At 32.8% G+C, this 26755-nt stretch overlaps 1 protein-coding gene across 1 annotated transcript; it reads left to right on the top strand.

Annotated features, from left to right (window-relative positions):
- The first annotated feature begins 3330 nt into the window (after positions 1–3330).
- On the top strand, positions 3331–26227 carry LOC143076621 (ubiquitin-conjugating enzyme E2 L3-like). Its single transcript, XM_076252442.1, has 4 exons — positions 3331–3413; positions 8931–9026; positions 10069–10255; positions 21658–26227. Exons 1-4 carry the CDS (start codon positions 3387–3389, stop codon positions 21810–21812), a joined length of 465 nt encoding a protein of 154 aa, XP_076108557.1. The 5' UTR covers positions 3331–3386; the 3' UTR covers positions 21813–26227.
- The last annotated feature ends 528 nt before the right edge of the window (positions 26228–26755 follow it).

The raw sequence follows: 26755 nt of genomic DNA, 5'->3' as shown, positions 1-26755 counted from the left end.
TTTTGAGTCCAGGATTTAATCTGCAAGAACAAAGATACTTCAATTGAACATTCTTTAAATGTCTTAAAGTATAAATCTTTCAATATTATTACCCTATTTTTCTATCAGTTGACATACAGTAGGTATTTATTTCTAATTTGAATTGAAATTGTCCTCATGTTTGATCAACTGCAATATACCAATTAGAAGAAAAATAGTTGATCGCGTTTCTTTAGCCTTTGTTTACTTTACAACCTTTTTCCAACAATTATCGATGTGTGGACATTTAAATATAGTTTGATCGGTACTAAGAGTGTGTTTATTGGGGGTCCTTCATTTTTGTTTTCATTTCCTCTATTTGTCATATTTAAGGAACTTTTATTCTCTTTTCCTTCTTTGTTTGCCAATTCTTTATTCTTTTATTTGGGGGGGGGGAAGGGGCATTATTCTGCACTTTTTGTCCACTATCCGATATTGTATAAACCCCACACAGACCCTCTCTATTATTTTGATGGTTTAAATCGGTTAAGGACACCATTGTTTATTAATTATAGGTTAGACTATACTTGGTCATGTTTTATGAAGATTTAAGCCCAAGGCGAAGCCGAGGGCTTGGTCATGTTTTATGAAGATTTAAGCCCAAGGCGAAGCCGAGGGCTTAAATCTTCATAAAACATGACCAAGTATTGCCTGACCAATTTAGAACATATTCACACCTAGGAGTGACCTTTTAATCTTAGACGCAATACGAATACTTTATTTCTCATAAAACTACAATTACATAGTTATAGATTGCATGATTTTTTGATTAGTTGTTAGTGGCTTTGAACTAGCTGTCAGATAACTACGAGTACTCTCAGATCTGTTCATTGTGTCTTTTTGTGTTTGGATGTATAAGTACCCGGCCACGTCCACTTGTATTTTTGTCCATCTGATGAGTTAAGCCTTTTAAAAAAAACGGCACTTTTGCGCGCCCTGGAAAATATATTTGAGGAAGGAAAATAACGGCACTCATGCGTGCCCTGTTAGAGAATGATTTTTATAGTTCGTTCTTATGTTATAGTACCACTGTCTCAGGTTAGGGGAGGGTTGGGATCTCGTAAACATGTTTAACCCCGCCACATTATTTATGTATGTGCCTGTCCCAAGTCAGGAGCCTGTAATTCAATGGTTGTCGTTTTTCTTTTTTCTCAAATGTATTTTACAGGGCGCACAGGAGTGCCGTTTTCTTTCTTTCTCAAATATATTTTCCAGGGTGCGCAAGAGTGCCGTTTTCTTTCTTTCTCAATATATTTAACAGGGCACGCATGAGTGCCGTTATTTTTCTTTCTCAAATATATTTTCCAGGGCGTGCAAAAGTGCCGGATTTTTTTTCTGTCTCAAATATATTTTCCAGGGCGCGCAAAAGTGCCGTTTTTCTTTCTTTCTCAAATATATTTAACAGGGCACGCATGAGTGCCGTTTTCTTTTTTTCTCAAATATATTTTACAGGGCACGCATGAGTGCCGTTTTTCTTTCTTTCTCAAATATATTTTACAGGGCGCGCATGAGTGAACATGAGTGCCGTTTCTTTCTTTCTCAAATATATTTTACAGGGCGCGCATAAGTGAACATGAGTGAACATGAGTGCCGTTTTCTTTCTTTCTCAAATATATTTTACAGGGCGCGCATGAGTGAACATAAGTGCCGTTTTCTTTCTTTCTCAAATTTATTTTACATGGCGCGCATGAGTGAACATGAGTGCCGTTTTCTTTCTTTCTCAAATATATTTCCAGGGTGCGCAAGAGTGCCGTTTTCTTTCTTTCTCAATATATTTAACAGGGCACGCATGAGTGCCGTTATTTTTCTTTCTCAAATATATTTTCCAGGGCGTGCAAAAGTGCCGGATTTTTTTTCTGTCTCAAATATATTTTCCAGGGCGCGCAAAAGTGCCGTTTTTCTTTCTTTCTCAAATATATTTAACAGGGCACGCATGAGTGCCGTTTTCTTTTTTTCTCAAATATATTTTACAGGGCACGCATGAGTGCCGTTTTTCTTTCTTTCTCAAATATATTTTACAGGGCGCGCATGAGTGAACATGAGTGCCGTTTTCTTTCTTTCTCAAATATATTTTACAGGGCGCGCATAAGTGAACATGAGTGAACATGAGTGCCGTTTTCTTTCTTTCTCAAATATATTTTACAGGGCGCGCATGAGTGAACATAAGTGCCGTTTTCTTTCTTTCTCAAATTTATTTTACATGGCGCGCATGAGTGAACATGAGTGCCGTTTTCTTTCTTTCTCAAATATATTTTCCAGGGTGCGCAAGAGTGCCGTTTTCTTTCTTTCTCAATATATTTAACAGGGCACGCATGAGTGCCGTTATTTTTCTTTCTCAAATATATTTTCCAGGGCGTGCAAAAGTGCCGGATTTTTTTTCTGTCTCAAATATATTTTCCAGGGCGCGCAAAAGTGCCGTTTTTCTTTCTTTCTCAAATATATTTAACAGGGCACGCATGAGTGCCGTTTTCTTTTTTTCTCAAATATATTTTACAGGGCACGCATGAGTGCCGTTTTTCTTTCTTTCTCAAATATATTTTACAGGGCGCGCATGAGTGAACATGAGTGCCGTTTTCTTTCTTTCTCAAATATATTTTACAGGGCGCGCATAAGTGAACATGAGTGAACATGAGTGCCGTTTTCTTTCTTTCTCAAATATATTTTACAGGGCGCGCATGAGTGAACATAAGTGCCGTTTTCTTTCTTTCTCAAATTTATTTTACATGGCGCGCATGAGTGAACATGAGTGCCGTTTTCTTTCTTTCTCAAATATATTTTACAGAGCGCGCATGAGTGAACATATAATTTCAGTCGGTTGATTTTAAGAATTGTAATGAAATTATTTTCTTCTGAATTGTGTGCATGTTATGGGCTTTATGAGATTGGCAGTTAGATCATTCAGTCGGCACGACAGGGTCTACTCGATCGGTTGGTCATCGACTTTTTCCCCCCGAGATATCAGTTTTCTTTACTTTTTCTTGTAATCAAATTTAGGAGTTTAGATCTGAGGCGATACGTTAGGTACGTTAGTACAACATTTTTTTTTGTCAAACAATAAAAGTGTGAACATATTTACATTAGATCAACATGGTTATAAACAAAGGTGCAATAATAGTATAATTAATACAGATATTTGACAGGAAGTACAAATTATAGACAGTAGTAACATAATTAAGCACATGTATTAAAAGATTTTAATAACACTTTTGCAAAATTTTGCTTTTCCAGTAAGTGTAAATAAATCTGATGTATTCCTCAATTCTTTTAATTTTAAAACATTTTTAAGTTATAACTTCAGTTGAGGAAAAAATATGGCGCGAAATATTACCTCCTCATGACGATTATGCAAGTCACGTGATCAATTCAATATGGCAGCGACCAGGCGGCTTCAGAAGGTAAACAATCCAAAAAACGCTGTAGTAATTCCTATATAAAAGTATATTAGTCAATAAATAGATATAATAAAACAAAGAAACATGGGTCATTCCATTTCGTTGAAACCCTGCCATGTTTTACTTACATTTATTCATAAAAACGAATTTACGAACTTGTGTCTGACTAACCCAGCAACAACAAAAATAAATTCCAGAAACGACAATCGATATATGTTTTTTGTACATTCAATAGAAACATCGTATCTGAAAAATATTTTTTTATATACAGTATTAATCCAATACAGTATATTGCTGTGTTTTTATTGTTTACTCAAATGGGAATAAGAATATTCCAGAAAATATTGTTCCTGGTTTTCCTTTTTTTTTAATGAAATTATGTATTAACTTCATGTAAAACGTACAGAAAAGAAGCAAACTTTAATGTTCTAGAGATTAAACATAATATAGACAAGACATTTTATAGACCAGCTTATTTTGAAGAAAGTTTTTGTTAAAGATATATTGCACATTGTTGTGTAATAGACCTTGAAAGATCTGAGCAAGACTTGATGGTTCAGATAGTAATTTAATAATGGCTGACAAATATACAATTGGTATCGCTGTAGCGACGTTACGTAACAAGTAATTGTCCCGAAGGTTTGTGCGTGACGTTCCCGGAATAATCGCAGATATTACATTCCTCCTTAACTTTGAAATAGAAAATGACTTTACATGCTTTATAAATGTAAATTAAAATGTGTAAAATAAAGTAAAATAAAATAAATTAAATTATCACAGTCTCTGTATTGTTCACTTATGTTTTTTGTAATAAATAAAATATAGATGTTCACTTTCTCAATTTGTATAAATTATAATAGTCTCTTTAATGTTCACTAAATTGTATCGGTCTCCTGGTTCTTCCGCTTTATATTTCAGTCCTGGTTTCCTAACGTTTGTCTCTGTTTTCCAAAGTTCTCTTTATCCGCCCCCTCCCGCGCCTGTCTTGCGGGGGGCCCATAATTTTGTATGTCCACTGCCCCTCCCGCGCATGTCTTGCGGGGGGCCCATTTTCTTCATCTTGTTTCTATTTTCAACATACCCTTTGATTTTCTCCTTGGGTTGTCTGTCTCTTTTATTTATCTCCTGAAATAAGTTTGATTGATATCTTCTACGAATCTCCTGCTCCTTAGATGTTTTTGTATTTTTCCTTTTTAACTCTGTTATTTGCTGTGTTTTGTTGATGGGTTTTCTTAATAGGTTAACTTCTTTATTGGCTATTTGGCATCCTGGTGTGATTTGGAAATGTTTCTCAGAGTTGAAAATTGGTCCACTGTCTGGTATTCTCAACTGTTTTTTCTTTACAAAAGAACCATCAGTTCTAATCTGTATCATCCCTAGCTCAATCAGAGTGGATTTGCTTAGTAAGGGTGGAGAATTGATTTTTCCTTTTACCACAATGAATTTTGTCTCTGTGCCACATGTTTTGTTTCTTATGATAGTTTTAAATTCTCCCTTGATTGGTAATGAATTTTGCAGTGTGCTCAACTTGATTTTACTCTTTTCTAATACTGGATTGCCGTATGTTTTGCTCTGAAATTTTACAAATTGATTTTCATCCATTACATTTACATCAGCTCCACTATCAGGTTCCACCTTCACATCTACGTCGTCTATTCTTATTGTCACTGTTTTGTCCACGTCTCTACTGCCTTGTATGGTCTTTACCTTTCGTATTTTCATTAAATGTTTGGTCGTTCCTCCAAAATAATCTTCATCTTCATCATAATCTGATATATCTGTATTCGAATCTGTATCAATCGTGTCCTCCGTTGTTTTCTTTACACTTCTTCCTTCTCGTCTAAAATTGCCAGCTCTGTACTGTTGTTTTTTCTTTTCCGCTCTGCATACTGATGCAAAATGATTATATTTCTCACAGTTTCTACATTGTTTACCATATGCAGGACATTTGTTTCCCTCACAATGTTCAAATCCACAATAACCACAATTAGACTTGGTTATATAATCCTGTGACCTATTATAGCTTGACCTGTTGCTTTGTATTTTATTTATGGAACTTGTACCTATGTCTCTGTGATCTCCTTTCATATCCTTCATCTGTAAACATGTGTCTTCCATCTGTCCTGCTTCTTCTACAAATTTATCTAAATTCCATCCTTTGCTTATAGCCCTCTTTATCAAATCCTGATTGGTTATAGTTTGAATGCAATGTTCCAATATTCTTTCGTCGCATGTAGCTTCAAACTCACACTCATGTGCCTTTTCTCTCAGTCTCATTACATATGTAACTGTGTATTCATCTCTAAATGGCTTCATTTTTAAAAATAAATACCTGGCATGATGTTTGTTCTTCTTTGGCAAGTAATATTTATTCAATTTGTTCTTTAAGACTTTATACTCATCTTCTCCTTCTTCATCTCTTAGGCTTCTTTCCAATCTTGATATATCTTTTCCTCCATAAATGATTAATGCATCCTTTTTATCTGCAGGTTCTGTTATCCTGAAATATCTAAATTCCCTCTCCATCCATTCTTCCCAATGTTTTCCTGTAGATATCTGATCATCCGACTGTATAAACGGTTGTGCTCGTAAATTTCTAGTTTCCGTAATTACATGTACCGTTATCTGCTGGGGCTCTCCTCGGTCCATAATATCTATTTTATCAGTATCTTCTTTTAATTCCTTGTTTTAGCACTATCTTCTTTCAATTCTGTGTTCCGGTAAATTTTCTCTTTATTTACGCTGCTAAACACTGCTTTTTTCTTCGTTTTTAATCCTCGTCGCCATTGAAAGATCTGAGCAAGACTTGATGGTTCAGATAGTAATTTAATAATGGCTGACAAATATACAATTGGTATCGCTGTAGCGACGTTACGTAACAAGTAATTGTCCCGAAGGTTTGTGCGTGACGTTCCCGGAATAATCGCAGATATTACAGACCTTATCAATATAGAAGAATCTGTGACCCTTGAACCGAGAATTTGTGACTGACTTATGAACTTTTGATGCGATTCAACGATCACGCTTCCTTTGTGGCTTCAGAGATATCTAAATTTGAAGGCATTTTGTCAGTCAGAAATTAAGAGTTTGGGATACAGTGGACAAATGGGGTACAGCCCCACTTTAATGAATCTGGGTCTGTTTGCCCAAAAATATGTTTGCGCCCATTATCATCCTACTTGTTCTTCCGCAACCTACACATTCACACACATTTAATGTTTGGAACAACTTTTCTAAAACAGGGGTCCACTTGTTTCATGCAAGTTAATAATTCTGAAGATAATAAGCATGATAAGTCAAGGAATATTAAAACATATTTGGACATGTTTTGACCATATAATACCTGATACATGTAGATGTATAGTTTATTGGGAAAAGTTGCATTTACAGTCATTGAGTCTGCAGTTAAAGTTTTTAAAACATTAAATATTAGCTTCATAAGCAGCCATCCTGGATTATTACCAAACTTGGACAAAAGCTTCTTACAATCAAAAGATACATTGTAGTATCTAGAAAGAAAAAATAAAAAATTCCCCATTTTTGTTGAGCCTGGGACTAACAGCAAAAGGAGGCAAGACACTGGGTTACGCAGAACCCTAATGTACACATTTTTTTAGCTCACCTGGCCCAAAGGGCCAAGTGAGCTTTTCCCATCACTTGGCGTCCGTCGTCTGTCGTCCGGCGTCGTTAACTTTTACAAAAATCTTCTCCTCTGAAACTACTGGGCCAAATTACACCAAACTTGGCCAAAATCATCATTGGGGTATCTAGTTTAAAAAATGTGTCCGGTGACCCGGCCAACCATCCAAGATGGCCACCATGGCTAAAAATAGAACATAGGGGTAAAATGCAGTTTTTGGCTTATAACTCAAAAACCAAAGCATTTAGAGCAAATCTGACGGGGTAAACTTGTGTAACAGGTCAAGATCTATCTGCCCTGAAATTTTCAGATAAATCGGATAACCTGTTGTTGGGTTGCTGCCCCTGAATTAGTAATTTTAAGGAAATTTTGCTGTTTTTGGTTATTATCTTGAATATTATTATAGATAGAGATAAACTGTAAACAGCAATAATGTTCAGCAAAGTAATATTTACAAATAAGTCAACATGACCGAAATGGTCAGTTGACCCCTTTAGGAGTTATTTCCCTTTATAGTCAATTTTTAACCATTTTTCGTAAATCTTAGTAATCTTTTACAAAAATCTTCTCCTCTGAAACTACTTGGCCAAATCAATCCAAACTTGGCCACAACCATCTTTGGGGTATGTAGTTTGAAAAATGTGTCCAGTGACCCAGCCATCCAATCAAGATGGCCGCCATGGCTAAAAATAGAACCTTGGGTAAAATGCAGTTTTTGGCTTATAACTCAAAAACCAAAGCATTTAGAGTAAATCTGACATGAGGTAAATTTGTTTATCAGGTCAAGATCTACCTGCCCTGAAATTTTCAAATGAATTGGACAACCCGGTTTTGGGTTGCTGCCCCAGAATAAGTAATTTTAATGAAATTTTGCTGTTTTTGGTTATTATCTTGAATATTATTATAGATAGAGATAAACTGTAAACAGCAATAATGTTCAGCAAAAAAAGATTTACAAATAAGTCAACATGACCGAAATGGTCAGTTGACCCCTTTAGGAGTTATTGCCCTTAATAGTCAATTTTTAACCATTTTTCGTAAATCTTAGTAATCTTTTACATCTTCTCCTCTGAAACTACTTGGCCAAATTACACCAAACTTGGCCAAAATCATCATTGGGGTATCTTGTTTAAAAAATGTGTCGGGTGACCCGGCCAACCATCCAAGATAAACGCCATGGCTAAAAATAGAACATAGGGGTAAAATGCAGTTTTGGGCTTATAACTCAAAAACCAAAGCATTTAGAGCAAATCTGACAAGGGGTAAAATTGTGTAACAGGTCAAGATCTATCTGCCCTGAAATTTTCAGATAAATCGGATAACCTGTTGTTAGGTTGAATTAGTAATTTTAAGGAAATTTTGCTGTTTTTGGTTATCTTGAATATTGTTATAGATAGAGATAACTTGTAAACAGCAATAATGTTTAGCTAAGTAAGATCTAGAAATAAGTCAACATGACCAAAATCGTCAGTAGACCCCTTAAGGAGTTTTTGCCCATTTTATTCAATTTTTAACAATTTTCACTAATTTGGTAAATTTTTGTAAATTTTTACAAAATATTTTTCACTGTATCTAAAGGTCCAAGTTTATTAAAGATAGAGAAAATTCTAAGTACCAAGAATGTTCAGTAAAGTAAGATCTACAAACACATCACTATCAGCAAAACACAATTTTGTCATGAATCCATCTGTGTCCTTTGTTTAATATGCACATAGACCAAGGTGAGCGACACAGGCTCTTTAGAGCCTCTAGTTCTAGTATATAAAGTAATCATATGTTCATGGTGTTTGGAAGTTAGTAATAACAAATTTACACATAGAATGCATGTTAAAAAAATTGTATTAAGAATAAGATTGAACTTTTGACTTTTTCTTTTGCAGGAATTGGGAGATTTAAGAAAGGCTGATTTAAAAACGTTTAGAAATATTATTGTAGATGAATCGAATATACTGAAATGGGAAGGATTAATAGTTCCAGTAAGTGTCAGCAATATTAACATGACTTAACATTTTACTTCACATACACATTGGCAAACATTTTACTTCACATACACATTGTGCCAATTGTTTACAAACATAAAATCAAGCTTCAATGCAATATTAATTCAAACACTTGTCCTGACAAAAAATTATGAAAATTCCCATGATGTCTGCAGTATTAAATATTAGATAGTGTAGATGTAATTTTGTTTACATTTTCATGTATTTACACTAGATTATACACCTTAGCTAAAGTAGAGATTCAACTTAAAAGAAACTCAAGACCAGTGGTCTCAGACCACCAACCTTTCTATATTTTCAAACCATAAAACCTATTGTTTCCAGTATTTTACAGCAAAATTTGAAAAGTATCTAATGAAATTCTTGCATGACAAGATGAAATGAAATGCTGCAGTACTAAGTAAAACAATATTATTACTCATGCTCATATTCCCAGGGCCACTTGGCTACCAGATCATATATCAGTTAAACCATAAGAAATCAGATTAACCAGTCTTCTCCCTACAAGTTTCATTTAGCATCCTGATATACAGCAAATTATGAAATACATTTGTACCATCTGTATGTAAAATGTAGCTTGTTTCTAGAAATTATAGCATCACACCTATTACACTATCATTACTAAAAGGGAATCATTTTTATGATTTTTTAGCATTTTATTACCATAAATGCTAAAATTTAAAGGCCGTGGGGAAAGCACTGTTAACTATTGGATTGTTTTCCTTAGATTTAAATTACTTTCCAACTTTTTTTGTTGTTGTCTGAAATACATGTAGTTCTAGAAGAAATTCATCAGGAATAATGGACATGTGTTTTATTGTTATCATCATTGTCAGTCCCCCTACCTACACGTATAATAAATCTGATGTTTGGAAATTACAAATGTACATGTAGATAAGATTCATTAGGTCACAATAATGAACAAAATAACTATCAGAAGATACTCAAATTTATTTTAGATACAATGGCTATTTTGTTTGATTGTATATTTACAATGTTTTGTTTTGTAATATTTCAGGATCAGGTTCCGTTCAATAAAGGGGCGTTTAAAGTAGAGATTAACTTTCCTGCAGAGTATCCATTCAAACCACCAAAAGTAACGTTCAAAACAAAAATATACCACCCTAATATTGATGAGAAGGGTCAGGTGTGTCTACCTATCATTAGCCCAGAGCACTGGAAACCAGCTACAAAAACAGATCAAGGTAAGGGTGCATAGATAGGAATTATGCAATCAATCTGTGAATGAAGAATGTTCGCACTCTCAAAAAATAAAAAGCTTGTTCTAAATTGATAGTATGTAAATAAAGGATTTAAAAAAGCAGAAAAGAATGGAGGGTCCATAAAACAGGGGGGAATAGGACCTTTATTCAGACTCCAAAATCGGGTGTTTTTAATCTCAGGATTTCGTGATTGATCCTTTTGTGATCCGGGAATTCTTTTTTCGAATTTCGGGACCTCCGGTTGTCGTGTTTTTATTCTTGGATTTCAGGATCAGGACCCCTCCTACCTCCTCTCATATAAGCCATTATAATTTTGCAAGTGGATTCTGAATAATTGGCAAAAATATAAAAACCAGAGGAGCAAACATACTTAACCCTTGGGTTAAACCCAGAGTAGGTCAATCTATTATAAGACTTTAAAATTTATATTGGCTGCATGAGGTATTTAAGATGCAAAGAGTGAGCTGGCTCAATATCTTTAATTGTTTTTACATAGGCGGTAATGGTAACATTTTTTCCTGTAGCCAGTCCATATCGTAAACTTGGATATGTATGATAGCTCGTTTCGAAGCTGTGACATTTTCACATATGTGGTTAAATTTTCGGGGTACGAAGTGAGATTACTTTTTCCGTAAATTAGCAAACCCCGAACATCCTTTTGTGATGCGGCTCCTTGTGGTAAAATATACCCTTTTTAACACAATAAGTTCTTTGAAAATTTAATACTTTGAACACATTCAATAGCTCCATAGTTTTTACACATTTATTCTATGTTCCTCTACTTTCCTAATCACCACAAATAATTAAGTTCAGTCATTTGTTAAAAATAGAAACATGTCCAATATCACTACACAGAGATTTTTATACGCCCGGGACGGGACGTATTATGGTATACCGTTGTCCGTCCGTCTGTCCGTCCGTCCGTCCGTCGTCCACACTTCGGACAATAACTCAAAAACACCTACACCAATTTCCATGAAACTTAAGTGAATTGTTTATATCTATTGACGTAAGCTCCCTTTCGTTTTTTTTTAATTTCAGATTTTAAGTTTTGGATTTATGGGGCTTTATTCATAAAAAAGGGGGGATTTTCAACACTTCGGACAATAACTCAAAAAGGCTTTCACCAATGTCCATGAAACTTTGGTGATTTGTTTATATCTATTGATGTAAGCTCCCTTTCGTTTTTTTTTAATTTCAGATTTTTTAAGTTTTGGATTTATGGGGCTTTATTCATAAAAAAGGGGGGATTTTCAACACTTCGGACAATAACTCAAAAAGGCTTTAACCAATGTCCATGAAACTTTGGTGAATTGTTTATATCTATTGATGTAAGCTCCCTTTCGTTTTTTTTTAATTTCAGATTTTAAGTTTTGGATTTATGGGGCTTTATTCATAAAAAAAGGGTGATTTTTAACACTTCGGACAATAACTCAAAAAGGCTTTCACCAATGTCCATGAAACTTTGGTGAATTGTTTATATCTATTGATGTAAGCTCCCTTTCAATTTTTATAAATTTCAGATTTTAAGTTTTGGATTTATGGGGCTTTATTCATAAAAAAAAGGGTGATTTTTAACACTTCGGACAATAACTCAAAAAGGCTTTCACCAATGTCCATGAAACTTTGGTGAATTGTTTATATCTATTGATGTAAGCTCCCTTTCAATTTTTTTAAATTTCAGATTTTAAGTTTTGGATTTATGGGGCTTTATTCATAAAAAAAGGGTGATTTTTAACACTTCGGACAATAACTCAAAAAGGCTTTCACCAATGTCCATGAAACTTTGGTGAATTGTTTATATCTATTGATGTAAGCTCCCTTTCAATTTTTATAAATTTCAGATTTTACATTTCCGTGTTATGAATTTTTATGCTTAAAAAAGGGGGGATTTTTGGGACAATAACTAACACTTTCACAAAATTTTATGTATGGATGAAAAATTAAAGACAACAAACTTAGTTAAATTTGAGGTAGCCTTAATAGTGCCAATTTTTTTGTGCATTTTTAAAGGCAGTGCTTTAAGGCCTGACTTTCAAGTCATGAGGTTCATCTTTTCATACGCAATCTATGCAGGGGGTCTTTTGGCCAGAAATAGATCCGGAAATGTTCGAATTTCTCCTCTTCTTTTTATGGTATGATATGGTTTTTGTTTCTTTCATTTACATTGGGGACTAAAGAAACGATCAGTGTGTATTGTTCGTTTTATAGAACTTGTTATTAATGTGTATTTTGCATTATAAGCAGTCAACCTGACTACAAACTATCATTATTAGCTCACCTGGCCTAAAAGGCCATGTGAGCTTTTCTCATCACTTGGCGTCCGTCGTCGTCGTCGACGTCGTCGTCGTCGACGTCGTCGTCGTCGTTAACAATTTTTCAAACATCTTCTCCTCTGAAACTACTGAATGGATTTGAATGAAACTTAGCATGATTGTTCCTTAGAGTATCCTGCACAAAGTGTGTGCTTCGATTTTTGATCCGTCAAAAAACATGGCCGCCATTACTTAAAATAGAACATAGGGGTCAAATGCAGTTTTTGGCTTATATCTCAAAAACGAAAGCATTTAGAGCAAATCTGACATGGGGTAAAAATGTTCATTAGGTCAAGATCTATCAGCCCTGAAATTTTCAGACGAATCAAACAAACCATTGTTGGGTTGCTGCCACTTAATTGGTAATTTTAAGGAAATTTTGCAGTTTTTGGTCATTATCTTGAATATTATTATAGATAAAGATAAACTGTAAACAGCAAAAATGATCAGCAAAGTAAGATCTACAAATAAGTTAATATGACCAAAATTGTCAATTGACCCCTTAAGGGGTTATTGTCCTTTAATGACAATTTTTCACAATTTGTTCATCATATTTGCTAACTTTAAAAAATCTTCTCCTCTGAAACTGCTGAATGGATTTGGATGAAACTTAGCATGATTGTTCCTTAGATTATCCTGCACAAAGTGTGTGCTTCGATTTTTGATCCGTCAAAAAACATGGCCGCCGTTACTTAAAATAAACCATAGGGGTCAAATGCAGTTTTTGGCTTATATCTCAAAAACGAAAGCATTTAGAGCAAATCTGACATGGGATAAAAATGTTCATTAGGTCAAGATCTATCAGCCCTGAAATTTTCAGATGAATCAAACAAACCATTGTTGGGTTGCTGCCACTTAATTGGTAATTTTAAGGAAATTTTGCAGTTTTTGGTCATTATCTTGAATATTATTATAGATACAGATAAACTGTTAAAGCAAAAATGTTAAGCAAAGTAAGATCTACAAATAAGTCAATTTGACCAAAATTGTCAATTGACCTCTTAAGGAGTTATTGCCCTTTAAAGACTTTTTTCACAATTTGTTCATCATGTTGACTTACTTTAAAAAATCTTCTCCTTTGAAACTGCTGTATCAATTTCAGCCAAACTTAGGCTAAATGAGTTTTAGAGTTTCAGAGTATCTAGTATAAATTTTATATTTCATTTCCTTGTATGTCAAGAAACATAGCTCCTATGGCTAAAATAGAACATAGGAGAAAATGATTTTTTTTTTGCTTTTGAAGAAAATAGGACGATTCAAAGAACATTTAAATAAATTGAAAAGCCAAAATAATCATTGATATGAGATTAAACCAAAAAAATTCAGGTGAGCGATTCAGGCTCTTGAGAGCCTCTTGTTTGTATTCCGTGTGGAAAGAGGTCGGGTCAATTTCGAGTGTTATCTGACATCTTAAGATTTTTTAATTAGTTCAGACGTTGATATAACAATGAAAAGTCGACTGAACATGATTAATATTGCATCTTCTATAATTCAAAGCGGAATTCGGTTTATAAACGAGAAACCGTAAAGCGTTTTCAATTTCGGTATTAGTTATGTATGTTGTCTACGTATTATCCTGGTTCCCGGTACTACGTTCCGGGTATTAGCTATTTGATATATCTGATGTGTAACATTACGATCAGGTACCAGCCAATCTACGTGTGTATGTGTACATGATTTCCCGCCAAAATGACCGACTTACAGCTATGGAAAAATAGTCCATAAACGTTCCGTATAATGATATGCAAATTCATAATTAATCGTAACTTTTTTTATCTTTATATAATAAATATAACAAAATGGATTCCACAAAATTGAAAATAGCATTATTTTACGAGGATTTCTAATATTTTTTTCACTTCCGGGCGCAGTAATACGTATGTTTTGAAGAATCTCGAAGAAATTGACAAAGTGAATTGAGAAGGAAACGGATAGATATACGTCCTTGCTATCAGGTAAAACAATTTAAATGTACAGAAAAAACACATTTACTTCACACAAATAGTACAGGCTTAAGCATTTTATTGCCTAATACACGACTGTAGTCTAGTGTTTAAACGACGGCGGTGACCTACAAGGTACGGGTCATACTGGGTCAAGTCTAAATATGTAAACATATCCACGTGCTATTAGGTAGAAAGCATCGTAATGCAATATCTACAATTTTTTCCTCCTTTATACATCGTTTAACCAGATATATTTCTCTTTCAAATACACTTAAACACGGGTTGTATGTACGTATCTTTTCTAGTGTTTTCTTGTCCTTATTAAAGTTCATTTGTTGATGTTTAAATATTTTTGAACGACTGAACACAGGAGTGAATGAATGCAACAATTATATATACTGAAGACTTGGGCTGTACAATGATAGTGTACGTATATCATACTGATAATTATTCTAGCAGTAATTATGTTAATTTAGGATGTAATAACAGGAATTCTTGAGCTATGCCTCAGGCTTTCTGAAAAAATATCAATGACAATGTAAACAGGAACAAAACATTGACACGAATGATGCTCTCTTCTATGTTATAGTTATTTAGGTATGTGTGTTGCACAAGTTTCAAAAAAACTTAAGTTATAAAACTTTTTCAGGGCACAAACCCACTTTAAAGAGACTTGTCTACTGCCATACCCATCCTATTTTCATGCACCATTTGCAAGCAAGAGACTGAATGGTTTGCAAAATTAAAAATCAGGACGGTGTCCAATTAAACCAAAAGAACTAAACTGGATGAATATTGTAGGAGAAATCTAGAGGAAAGTTTTGATTTGTGAAATTGGTTTTCCTGAAAAGTCATTCATCCTAGCCTGCAGAAAGGAACTATAACTGTCCACCACCAACTGACGAGCTAATGTTGAGCTTCACATATGGAATTACTCAAATACCATCAATGTCTATGTTTTCAGCACAGATTTCACAAGTTATGACACAGCTGTGCTTTTTTTTTATACCTGTTAAAGAGTTGTATGTTAAATTTTATTTTTTTATCAATAAATATATCTTGTGTCATTTAAGAACTTGTATTTTGCCAAAAGATGCATACTAGTGAATGAAAGTGGTGCAGTTCATTTTGCTTTGGTATATAGAATTGAATTACAATTGTTCATGTTATTGGAATGCATATAAAAATAAGGAGATGTGGTACAATGTATATACATGATATTTAGTGAGTTTATCAAGCAAAAGTGAATAAGAAATAGGTATAAGCAGTTACAGGTACTACTGTACAATCTCAAACAATGAGAAAAACTCATACCGTAAAGAGAATTTCATATTTACAAGTAAGTTTTGTTTTTGCGTTGAATAATTTTCTTCTATTGTTTGAATTGCAAATATGGGAAGTGGTTAAAATGCTAATGAGACAGCTGTTATGGCCACAGAGCCTTAATTGAAAACTTCTTTTTCATTCATACCGGTAGATTTTGCCTGGAGTTAGAAACATATCTGCCAACTTTTCAAAATGCACATGGGGGTTTTACGTGAAAGATGGTTCATATAGTCATACAAAACCTTCAAGGGGGCCTTCAAATGGAAGCAGGACAAGTCGCCCCACTGGCTAATCGCCCACTTTTAAAAAAACCGCCCCACATGTGAAATTGGTTAAATCATGTTAAATATTACTCCTGCCAACCCGCCCTACTTATAAAAAAACGGTAATATTTAGATTAATATATATATATATAATTAAAAATAAAAACTCGCACCACTTTAATGAAAACTAATCTACACAGAATACAAACAAACTGAAAATTTATTTAATTACTATTATTGATATACTGAAATTATAATTCTAAAAAAAATGTATTGTTGAAGAATAACTAAGTTTTGAAGCTTAGTTATTTGCATAACAATTGAAAAGAAACCTGTTAATTGTATCATAATGCAATATAAGGAATTTAACTTATATTCAACGGGATAACATCTTTTTCCATAAGTGGGGAGAGTTGGCATTACTAAATTCATCCTGGTTAATAATATATTTATCTAGATTTCACCGATTTCCATTAGGTGGGACCAGTTAGCAGGAGTAATATTAACGGAATTTAACTTATATACAACGGGATAACATCTTTTTACATGAGTGGGGCGAGTTGGCATTAGTAAATTCTTCCTGGTTAATAATATATTTATCTAGATATTATCGTTTTCTATTACAAAATGTAGGTGGGGCAAGTTGGCAGGAGTAATATTAAGGGATATAACACATTTCAAAAGTGGGGCGATTTGGTTATCCAGGTTGGGGCAGTTTGTTTTTTAAAGTGGGGCGAGTTAGTGAAAAAGTGGGGCTATTTGCAAATGGGGCGATTTGTCATGGATTCCCTTCAAATATATTCTAATGTGGTTTTTGGCTTCTTCGTGCATAAACAAGCTCATTGCCATTGTTGAATTAATTGTTTTTAACCGGATTTTTGTGACAAAAATGTCGGTTATTGATTTGGGGATGTACGACTGGCGGGCGGGCGGGCGGGCGGGCGGCAATCAAATGTTGTCCGTGCATTAACTCATGAACCGTTCAACCAAAGCTTTTAAGATTTTAATATGTTATTACTGACAACTATACGAAGGTCAAGTTCAATAATGGCGATTTTGACTTGTACCTTTCAGGAGTTATGATTCTTGAAAGATTGAAAAATGGAGTTTCCAGTCGTGTCTGTGCATTTACGCATGAACTGTTCTACCAAAGCTTCCCAAATTTTAATATGTTGTTACTGATGACAGAATGGAGGTCAAGTTCAATAATGACGATTTTGACTTTTACCGTTCAGGAGTTAGGGTTCTTGAAAGATTGAAAAATGGAGTTTCCAGTCGTGTCCGTGCATTTATGCATGAACTGTTCTACCAAAGCTTCCGAAATTTTAATATTCTGTTACTGATGACAAAATGGAGGTCAAGTTCAATAATGACGATTTTGACTTTTACCGTTCAGGAGTTATGGTTCTTGAAAGATTGAAAAATGGTGTTTCCCGTCGTGTCCGTGCATTTTCTCATGAACCATTCAACCAAAGCTTTTGAAATTTTAATATGTTGTTACTGATGATAAAATAGAGGTCAAGTTCAATAATGACAATTATGACTTTTACCGTTCAGGAGTTATGGTTCTTGAAAGATCGTAAAATGGTGTTTCCATTCACGTTGTTGCATTTACTCATGAACCATTCAATCTAAGCTTTTCAAAATGGAGGTCAAATTTGATATTGACGATTTTCACTTTCACCATTCATCAGTAATGGTTCTTGTGATATTGCCAGGACACAAATAAATGTTAATAAATCCGGTTTGCTGTCGTTGTGACAGCCTCTTGTCTTTAAAATAGTCGACAAAATTGCTCTTACAAAATTTCCATTTGGGAGCCTCGAGCTCGATGGGGGAAATACTCTGCAAATACTGACAGTTGGCAGGTATGGTCATCAAAAAAGTTGATGTGTTACTATGTACATTTACCATTATGTTACTTGATGTTCCTGCTATACACACAGTACAGAGACTAGTCAATCTTTGTGAACTATTTTTTATGGGAGTCATAGAATATGTGTATACAATCAATAATTAAAAATAGTCTATTTATATTGAAAAGGAAAAGTTCTTATATGTCTAAAGAAGAGGGACGAAAGACACCAAAGGGACAGTCAAACTCATAAATTTAAAGCAAACTGACAAGGCCATGGCTAAAAATGCATTTCATGGCGAGGCACAGAAAATATACTGTAAACAGTAGACTATAGATATAGGTGAACTAGGTACAAAAGAACTCTAAATCTTAAATTCTACAAACCACCTCTGTTCTATGGAAGATAATGATATAACTGGACTAGAAATACACACAACCTGTAATTAACTGCCTTTACAGCGCTTTCGTGCTTTGATTATTTATTATTTGGGGGGGGGGGGTATTTGACAGGGCTCACACTATTTCTAGTTGATCATATAAATTCATTTAAAGCATAAAAGACAAGTTAAAAGAGCAACGGGCGTATCATGCGCTAAAGCGCAGCCCTTTATTTCTTTACACGTGACTTTTGAGTTCCTCATTTCGAGGCGCATTAGGGATGTTGTCCCATATTGCAATCCATTGTTCTGATTTTTCCAAATATTTTTATGTGATCTTCATCGGTATGACATTCTGAATAAATCTGTGTATTTTTGTCCATTTCTGAAAAAAAATAAAAGTTGTTTCAGCACTATAAGGCAATGACACTTTTATCGCTATATTTATTTATTTTGAATACAAAATGTATGCATAATTAATTTCTTCCAGTATACCTTCACTAGTCAAAAGAAGGACAAAACATCTGAATGTAACCTTAAATTACAACACACAGACCCTGTTAAAGCATTCAATAAAATTTTCTGGTGCCTAAAAGTGCATTTTGACAGAGAAATTATGCAAAAATGAAGATTTCATAAAAAAAACACCAAAATACTTAATTATTCTAGCCAGTGGAAACCTTGTATTTTATACTGTAGAAACCACTATAAACTACTGTAAAAGTCATTTCAATCATATAATTAGAGTGCAATGAAGTGCAAATTTTCAAAACTTGTTCTTTCACATAATTCTATTTGAGAAAAAATGTTTTTTACATGTATTTCAGTGAAAATCTTTTATCAGTGAGATATCGGCATGAGGTTTTAAAGGAAACATTGTGGCATCACACGTAATATGGCGTCATTAACTAACGACATGTCAAAATAATGCTAATTATAGTTTGCAGTGTTACATGAAGAACAGTTGCTGCAAGGTTTAACTTGAAATATGGAGTCGAAAAGATCAGTAACCAAGCATTTTCATTTAATGCCAAGACCATAGCAACAGTTTTCATATCAGTATATTTTTAACATACCGACTGTAATTTGAATTGCATAAATACCATAAATAAACAATTTAGAGCTTGCCAAATAAAACAAAATGCTTACCAGTTATTCAGGACTTTTTAAAACCTCTAGTTTGCCATCTCAGGTTAAAAAGTAATGATATGTCTGGAACTGAAATAAGACAAAAAAATTACTCAGGCTGTGTTATTATTTGGTTTAGATACATAAGTATTATTGAGAGAGCAAAAATCAAATTCTTGAAAGTTTTATCGCAAAGAAAGAAAAATGCTTCTCCCTTGTGGCTTATCAACCTTCATTTAAATCTTTTATATTAGCAGCAACGAGTGCTAGCTAACTAGCTTAATAGTTGAAAAGGTGCAGCAATATTGTTTTCAAAAGTTTTGTTGATCCTCCCCCTTTTTCACTGAGAAAAGACAATATCTTGTGATTTGCTAATGTGCATTACAAATAATAATTCATGATTTCTTTAATACATGTACATGTTTGACTGTTTATTAACTGCATATGATATCTACTGACCATGGGTCAAATTATTGGATAAAAGCACATGTGATGATGTATATCACTTTACTCGTATGAAGTGTGTTATCTCCCTTGATTATCAGTTATTCCTGAAAACCGGAGTGATAATTACATAACAAAGACTGTATTGTGTCATGTTTACTTACATCTAAAACTATTATGTTAGTTCATGCCTTTTTCAATTCATAAACAAATTCCTTTCGGATCTCTCGGGGGTGTAAACAAAGTTAGAATTGTGCCTAAAAAAAGTGTTCAGCCCCGTGCCAGTAATGCATTTTAAAAGCGAAAATTTCATTGAGTATTTGCTGGTATTTATCAATAATGGTTATCTAAAATCATCTGGGATATCTAGGTATAAATAAAAAAATACTAACCATCATTTTCACACTTTTTCCAGTTGTACAAGGTGAAATCATCCATAGATCACTCTGAAAACTTCTGATTAATCTTTTTGTAAATTGGCTCAATATCTTTAATTGTTTTTACATAGGCGGTAATGGTAACATTTTTTCCTGTAGCTCAGTCCATATCGTAAACTTCGATATGTATGATAGCTCGTTTCGAAGCTGTGACATTTTCACATATGTGGTTAAATTTTCGGGGTACGAAGTGAGATTACTTTTTCCGTAAATTAGCAAACCCCGAACATCCTTTTGTGATGCGGCTCCTTGTGGTAAAATATCCCCTTTTTAACACAATAAGTTCTTTGAAAATTTAATACTTTGAACACATTCAATAGCTCCATAGTTTTTACACATTTATTCTATGTTCCTCTACTTTCCTAATCACCACAAATAATTAAGTTCAGTCATTTGTTAAAAATAGAAACATGTCCAATATCACTACACAGAGATTTTTTCTTTACACGTGACTTTTGAGTTCCTCATTTCGAGGCGCATTAGGGATGTTGTCCCAGCTGTTTGAGTCAGAATTATGTGTCTGGGTAGGATGACATGTCTCCCTGTGGAATGTTACTTTGTGAACTAGCTTGTAAAAAATCGAACTCATCAGCGGTGTCATTAAGATATTCATATCCTTGCATTGAATTTACTGCTGGAATTAAGGCAGCTTATCACATCATCATCAATAAAAGACTATTTTGAAATGTTTTCTGAATTGTTTTCAGTAAATATCTTGCTAAATGTTATGAATAGACAGAAATGGTAAATGGTAAAAGTCATCTTTGTTGCTAGACATATATTATGGATTACTTTTATATTTTCATTGTGGGTTTGGATATTATCTTGTAAATACATGTAATTATGTATATTTACATGTAGAAACTCTAAAAGCTAAATTGTAAAAAAATATTTCAGGGAGATGGTTAATCTCCAACAAATATGATTTATTTACTGTTTTCTGATTGGTTAAAAGTATTAGTTTTATTTTCAATGTTGTCAATTTTTATGGCGACACACCCACTCTGACGTTGTGTATTCATACGCCAACATGTGTGTACGTTGTTATTGTTAATATAAATAATATAAAAAGATCTTTGAGCCTTATTTTTGATAGAAATTTATCTATAATGAATGGCAATAATTTATTTTGAATTTATTGACCCATAAAATTAATTTTTGACTCTTCACATTTTACATAATCCGCTTCGCGGAATATTCAATGTGAAGAGTAAAAATTTAATTTTATGGTTCAATAAGTTCAAAATAAAAAATAGCCATTCATTACATAATTTTCTTTTCTATTTTCAGTAATACAATCACTAATAGCCTTAGTTCAGGAGCCTGAACCTGGCCACCCACTCAGACCAGACTTAGCTGAAGAATTTACTAGGGATAAGAAGAAATTTTTTAAAAATGCAGATGAATACACAAAAAAGCACAGCGAAAAAAGACCAACAGATTAAATGTGATAAAAATATATTGACAAGGCAGTGATTAATTAATTCCTTGGTTTTTTAGTGCTTTCAACTTAATTTATGTTCTAGGAGTAACATTTCTTATAGTATTGAAAACAGTTTTCAGTTGAAGCAATATTTTCAAAATAAAGGGACTGAGATTTAAAAGCTTAAGACTTACACAACACATATCTAATGACTTTTTGAATTTTCAGAACAATATTGATGTACAGTGGGACATGTAATATATTGTGATTAATGATAAACATAAGTTTGATTACTCCTATGATACAAAGGGGAATAATTCAGTTCACCCAGCTATGATACAAAGGGGAATAATTCAGTTTATTTCAATGCAAAATTACATGCAACATTTGCAAAGAATGCAATAATAGATTTTGGCAAAATAAATGAGTGTTCTCTGAAAACCTGCAATAGAAAATGAAAATGTATGTATACACACAAAGTTTCATGTAAGCAACTATATACATATAAGTGGTCTTAATTGGTCTCCCATGATACAAGGTCAAATGCAAATAATTCAGTTCAGTTCAATTGCAAAAACATTCAAATTTTGCAAAGAATGCCATAATAAATTTTGGCAAAAGATAGTAGTGGTCTCTTAAAAATGAAAAGGAAATAATTTATTGTGAAATTTATTTGCTGGAAAATAATGAAATCTAGGAATTAATTGTCAAACTGTTGCAGTCATTGTGTGATTATCATAGCACTGTGATATTTACCAATTGTGTTAGTTAATTATCATCAAGATTATTTAATTTGAATTTGATTGAAAATATATTTAAAAAAAATAAATGCTCCTGAATTGTTAGTTTAATGTACCATTTGATAGAATGAAAAGAACTGTATGGATTAAGCCAATTTCAGGTCAAAAAGTTCTTCAGGCATTTAAATAAATCATTCTTGGAGTTTGAATTTTTCAAAGTGAAGGTGCCCCAGATGAAGTTTGATCCAGAAGAGGGCTTCACGACACCAAATTTATAATGTATCGTTTTAATTTTGTAATGTATCACTTTGCTATTGGATAATCCACATTAACTGTACCATAGCCTATTGTCGTTTGTCTTTCTAATTGGCAATGTTTTACATTTATATACATATGAAGATGTCTTAGTGACTTGATTGACTTAATGTATTGGTATAAAAGATTTTTTGTTTTGTTTGTTTTTATCTTTTTTGTCAGGAATATTTCTGATTTATGTTTTTTTTCCTAAGGAAAAGACCAGCAGTTAATAACACCTTTTTTGTGACATATTTACTTTCCGTGTAACGGGCTGGAGAAATTATTAGAAGCTATATATCCATTAATGTCTAAAATATTGAAAAAAAAAGTTAAATTTTTTAATTTGAAGTAAAATTTACATGTAGTTAATGTGTAACAATAAAACCCAAGTTAAGAATACACCATAAAGATGTATTAAAAAACAGTTTTGTTTATTAATATAAAGCTACCAGCAATTGAAAGGAAATTATGGATTTCAACAAACACAGTGAATATATGTTAGCTTTTCTGGAAATTGATCAATTGATCATATCTATGCTATTGCTTGTAACGCTGGTTGAATTTGTTTAGTCTCAACATAAATCCAATTTGCTTGGACTCAAGTTGCATCAAATTTCAAATCTTTTGACCTTATTGAGGTGAGCTTGCTATGATAATTCTCAGCATTCATTTCATTAAATGACAAATAATTACATTAGAGTTATGTTTCTTTAGTAGTTTACAATGGTTCAGTTACAACTGCATGTTAGTAAAATAAATTATGCTCATCAGGGAGAGAAATAACCCATTGGTCAGAGATTTACAGTGGCATTATCTTTAGATCGGTTGTACTGTTTCCCCCACAGATTTTAAGCCTGCAGGGTTTTTGAAGGATCTATCATGCTAGTGAACCTTGGAGTAGTACCCTTTAGGCCAAGTTTTCTGAAGAATGACTAAGCCTGCAAGATGTTCATAGAATTTTTGATATTGAATTGATCCTCGACATTTTATGTTTATGAAAGAGAATATTGTGAACCTCTGTATCACCACTGCAATTTCTTGAGAATTAAATAATTGACCATATATGCATCATATTTATAATTTGTATTTCTATATATACCTGGTATCGGTTTTTTGTCTTTCTTTATATACCTGCTATTGGTTTTGTTCATCACAATTCTGTAAATTGGGAACTTTTGAGGATATAAAAAAGGCAGATGATTTTCACAAGACACCAAACACAATTTGTATGATGAGTCTACCGTCTTTAAATGTAAAATGATTTTGTTAAAGAAATGGAACACTTTATTCTGGTTCTTTCCAAATGCAACAAGAACATTTTAGATCTAGATATAGCTATTGCATCTAAAATATTTTTCGAGGTTGAAGCTGGTATTTGTAAAAATATGATTTTCTCTGTTGTAAAATTTGATTAAGAAGTTATGTGACATTTGAAATGTGTAAAGATGAATCAGAAGAGAATATAAAAATAAACCTTTGACAATAAAATAGAAAGATTCTTGTGTTATATTTTTTACAGTACAAATATTTTGATATTTTTTATAAATTGATAAAAAGTTATCATTACAAAGTTCTCACTTTACAGTAAATGTTTTACATGTTTTCATTTAATTAGTTGTCTAGGATTACTATAGGATCTTGATTTCTATCTGTCAATGTATCCAAATGACATCAGTTCATATTTGACAAACTTCTGTATTGTTGGTTATTTTCCTTTAGATTGTAGATTTCATGATTTCTGATTCATAACCTTGTCCATTTTTCCTATTGGATATATGAAATTTACAAGATCTGATATTTTATTTATTTTAACACATAGGCAAAATTAACCAAAATAATCCTGCTAAAAAAATTCTTCATCCAGTTTGAGAAAAGGGATGAAATGACCTGAAAACATGTCGTATTGCAATAATTATCCATGACCATTTTATCTATGAGATTTACGTAAGTTGTTTTGATGTCGCTGGCTACCTTTCTGAATTCAGTTCATTGTTGTATGTGTTATTTGCCAACAAACATTAAACGAACATAAAAAAAATCATGTGTCAATTTCATGATTTTGCTGTTATCATTTTGTAAGTTGAAATTGTGGAAAAATGATACAGAAAACTTAATAAAATATTTACTTATTTATAAGTGACTGATAGTTTGATTTAGTTCCTATATTTTCCATATTGAACATAAGACTAGGAATAAGACGTTGTAGTAATCCTAAATCATGTGTAAAAGCAGTGTGCTTCATTTCTAAATATTAAAAACTGTTGTGTTAGTGTAACTATTTTCTGTATTAAATAAAGCAATTATTTTCATCTTTTATCATAATTATACTGAAGTAAATAATATAAATGGGTCAAAAGTAACCAACAGAAATTACAAAATAATTTATAAAGTGTAACTCTTCTTATCAAAAACTCTACCAATTAAACTTATAGGTAAAATATTTTAATATATACACGTAGAGTATGTTAAATAACATCACCTCAGCACTAATAAGTATATCTGAATTATTCAAGATCTCATATGTTTGACTTCAACAATTAATGTTTTCTTTCCCTAGTGAGTGAAACTTTTGATTTTATTTTATTTCATTGATGAAATAATAAGAATTTCAACTTTCAACTTCTTAATCTGTTTCTATGGTAACCACAGATTCATGTGTAAAGGTGCACAATATGTAAATCTGATTGTATAAGTTATAGTAAATGTTGTGGCTTGTTATGTAGTACTTGACTAGTAGCTGCCATCATGGTTTGATAATGACGAAGTGATAATCCTAGAGTCACTTCTTTTAAAACTACATTAAAAAAGTATTCATAAGTAAACTATAATTTTTTTTTCTGTACCTGTTATTTTTTTTTTTATAGAATACCTATATGAACCATGACTGGTCAGGTCAAGTGAGGGTTGTAATACTTGGGAACATTTCAAAAAAGCATGGGGTTAGTTCTTCATGTTTTTCAACGTTTAATTCTATCTTCAAGGAAGATCTGAGATCATAGGTGGTGCCTAACTTTTTCGTCTATATACAAGCTAATGCAAATCAGTAGCTCCAAATTAAGTGTGTTTAATTCTATCGAAACAATCTTATTTTGTGTTTATGACAGATAGATATAAGAAGATATGAGAGTAATGACAAATTTTATGTACTTTTATTTTACTGGCATACTATGAGGAGTAAAACAACTATATATATATTGATTTGCACATTTATATTTGAAGGCCAGTTAGCTCCCCTTGTGATTGTTATTTCACTCACACTTTCAGAATGTGTATATGCAATTCGGTCACATTAAGTTAATATTATCTTTTCTGTTTGATTTTTTTTTGGACTTTAAAAATGGTAGAGTGTATGGTGTATCTTTAATTTCCAACAAGAGTAAATAAAATATATCACAACCTGTTTTTCTTCTGATCTAAAACTATACTGTATATTGTTTTCAGAACTGCATGACCTATTGACATGAATCATGAGCATTTGGCATAATTAGTTGATATCACTGTGTTTATCATTAAGCATATTATTAAACCTTTTGAAACAAAAGCTGGTTGCACAGTGTATGTGGGACTTGAAACTTAGTATACATGTTGCTTATGATATGATCTTTCTAATTTCAATTCCAAATTAGAGTTTTTTCTCTAATTTCACAGTCCACTGGACATAGAAAATAAACTCATCATAGATACCAGGACTCAATTTTGTATATACGCCAGACGCGCGTTTCGTCTACAAAAGACTCATCAGTGACGCTCGAATAAAAAAAAGTTAAATAGGCCAAATAAAGTACGAAGTTGAAGAGCATTGAGAACCAAAATTCCTAAAAGTTTTGCCAAAGAAAATGTAAGTGTGATTGGTCATCCGTGTACTATGGACACACTCTTGTTTTTATTCTAATTCAATTCCTGAGATTGACTCCTAGATAAGTCAATT

Source organism: Mytilus galloprovincialis, chromosome 5 (genome assembly GCF_965363235.1).
Source record: "Mytilus galloprovincialis chromosome 5, xbMytGall1.hap1.1, whole genome shotgun sequence".
Lineage (NCBI taxonomy): Eukaryota > Metazoa > Mollusca > Bivalvia > Mytilida > Mytilidae > Mytilus > Mytilus galloprovincialis.
The sequence above is the reverse complement of the archived record's forward strand: the minus strand, read 5'-3'. Positions and strand labels throughout refer to the sequence as shown.

Coding starts and splice junctions, on each gene's coding strand:
- LOC143076621 (XM_076252442.1), top strand. CDS start 3,387: ATGGCAGCGACCAGGCGGCTTCAGAAG. Junction 3,414..8,930: donor CGACCAGGCGGCTTCAGAAG/GTAAACAATCCA, acceptor TTTCTTTTGCAG/GAATTGGGAGATTTAAGAAA. Junction 10,256..21,657: donor AGCTACAAAAACAGATCAAG/GTAAGGGTGCAT, acceptor TTCTATTTTCAG/TAATACAATCACTAATAGCC.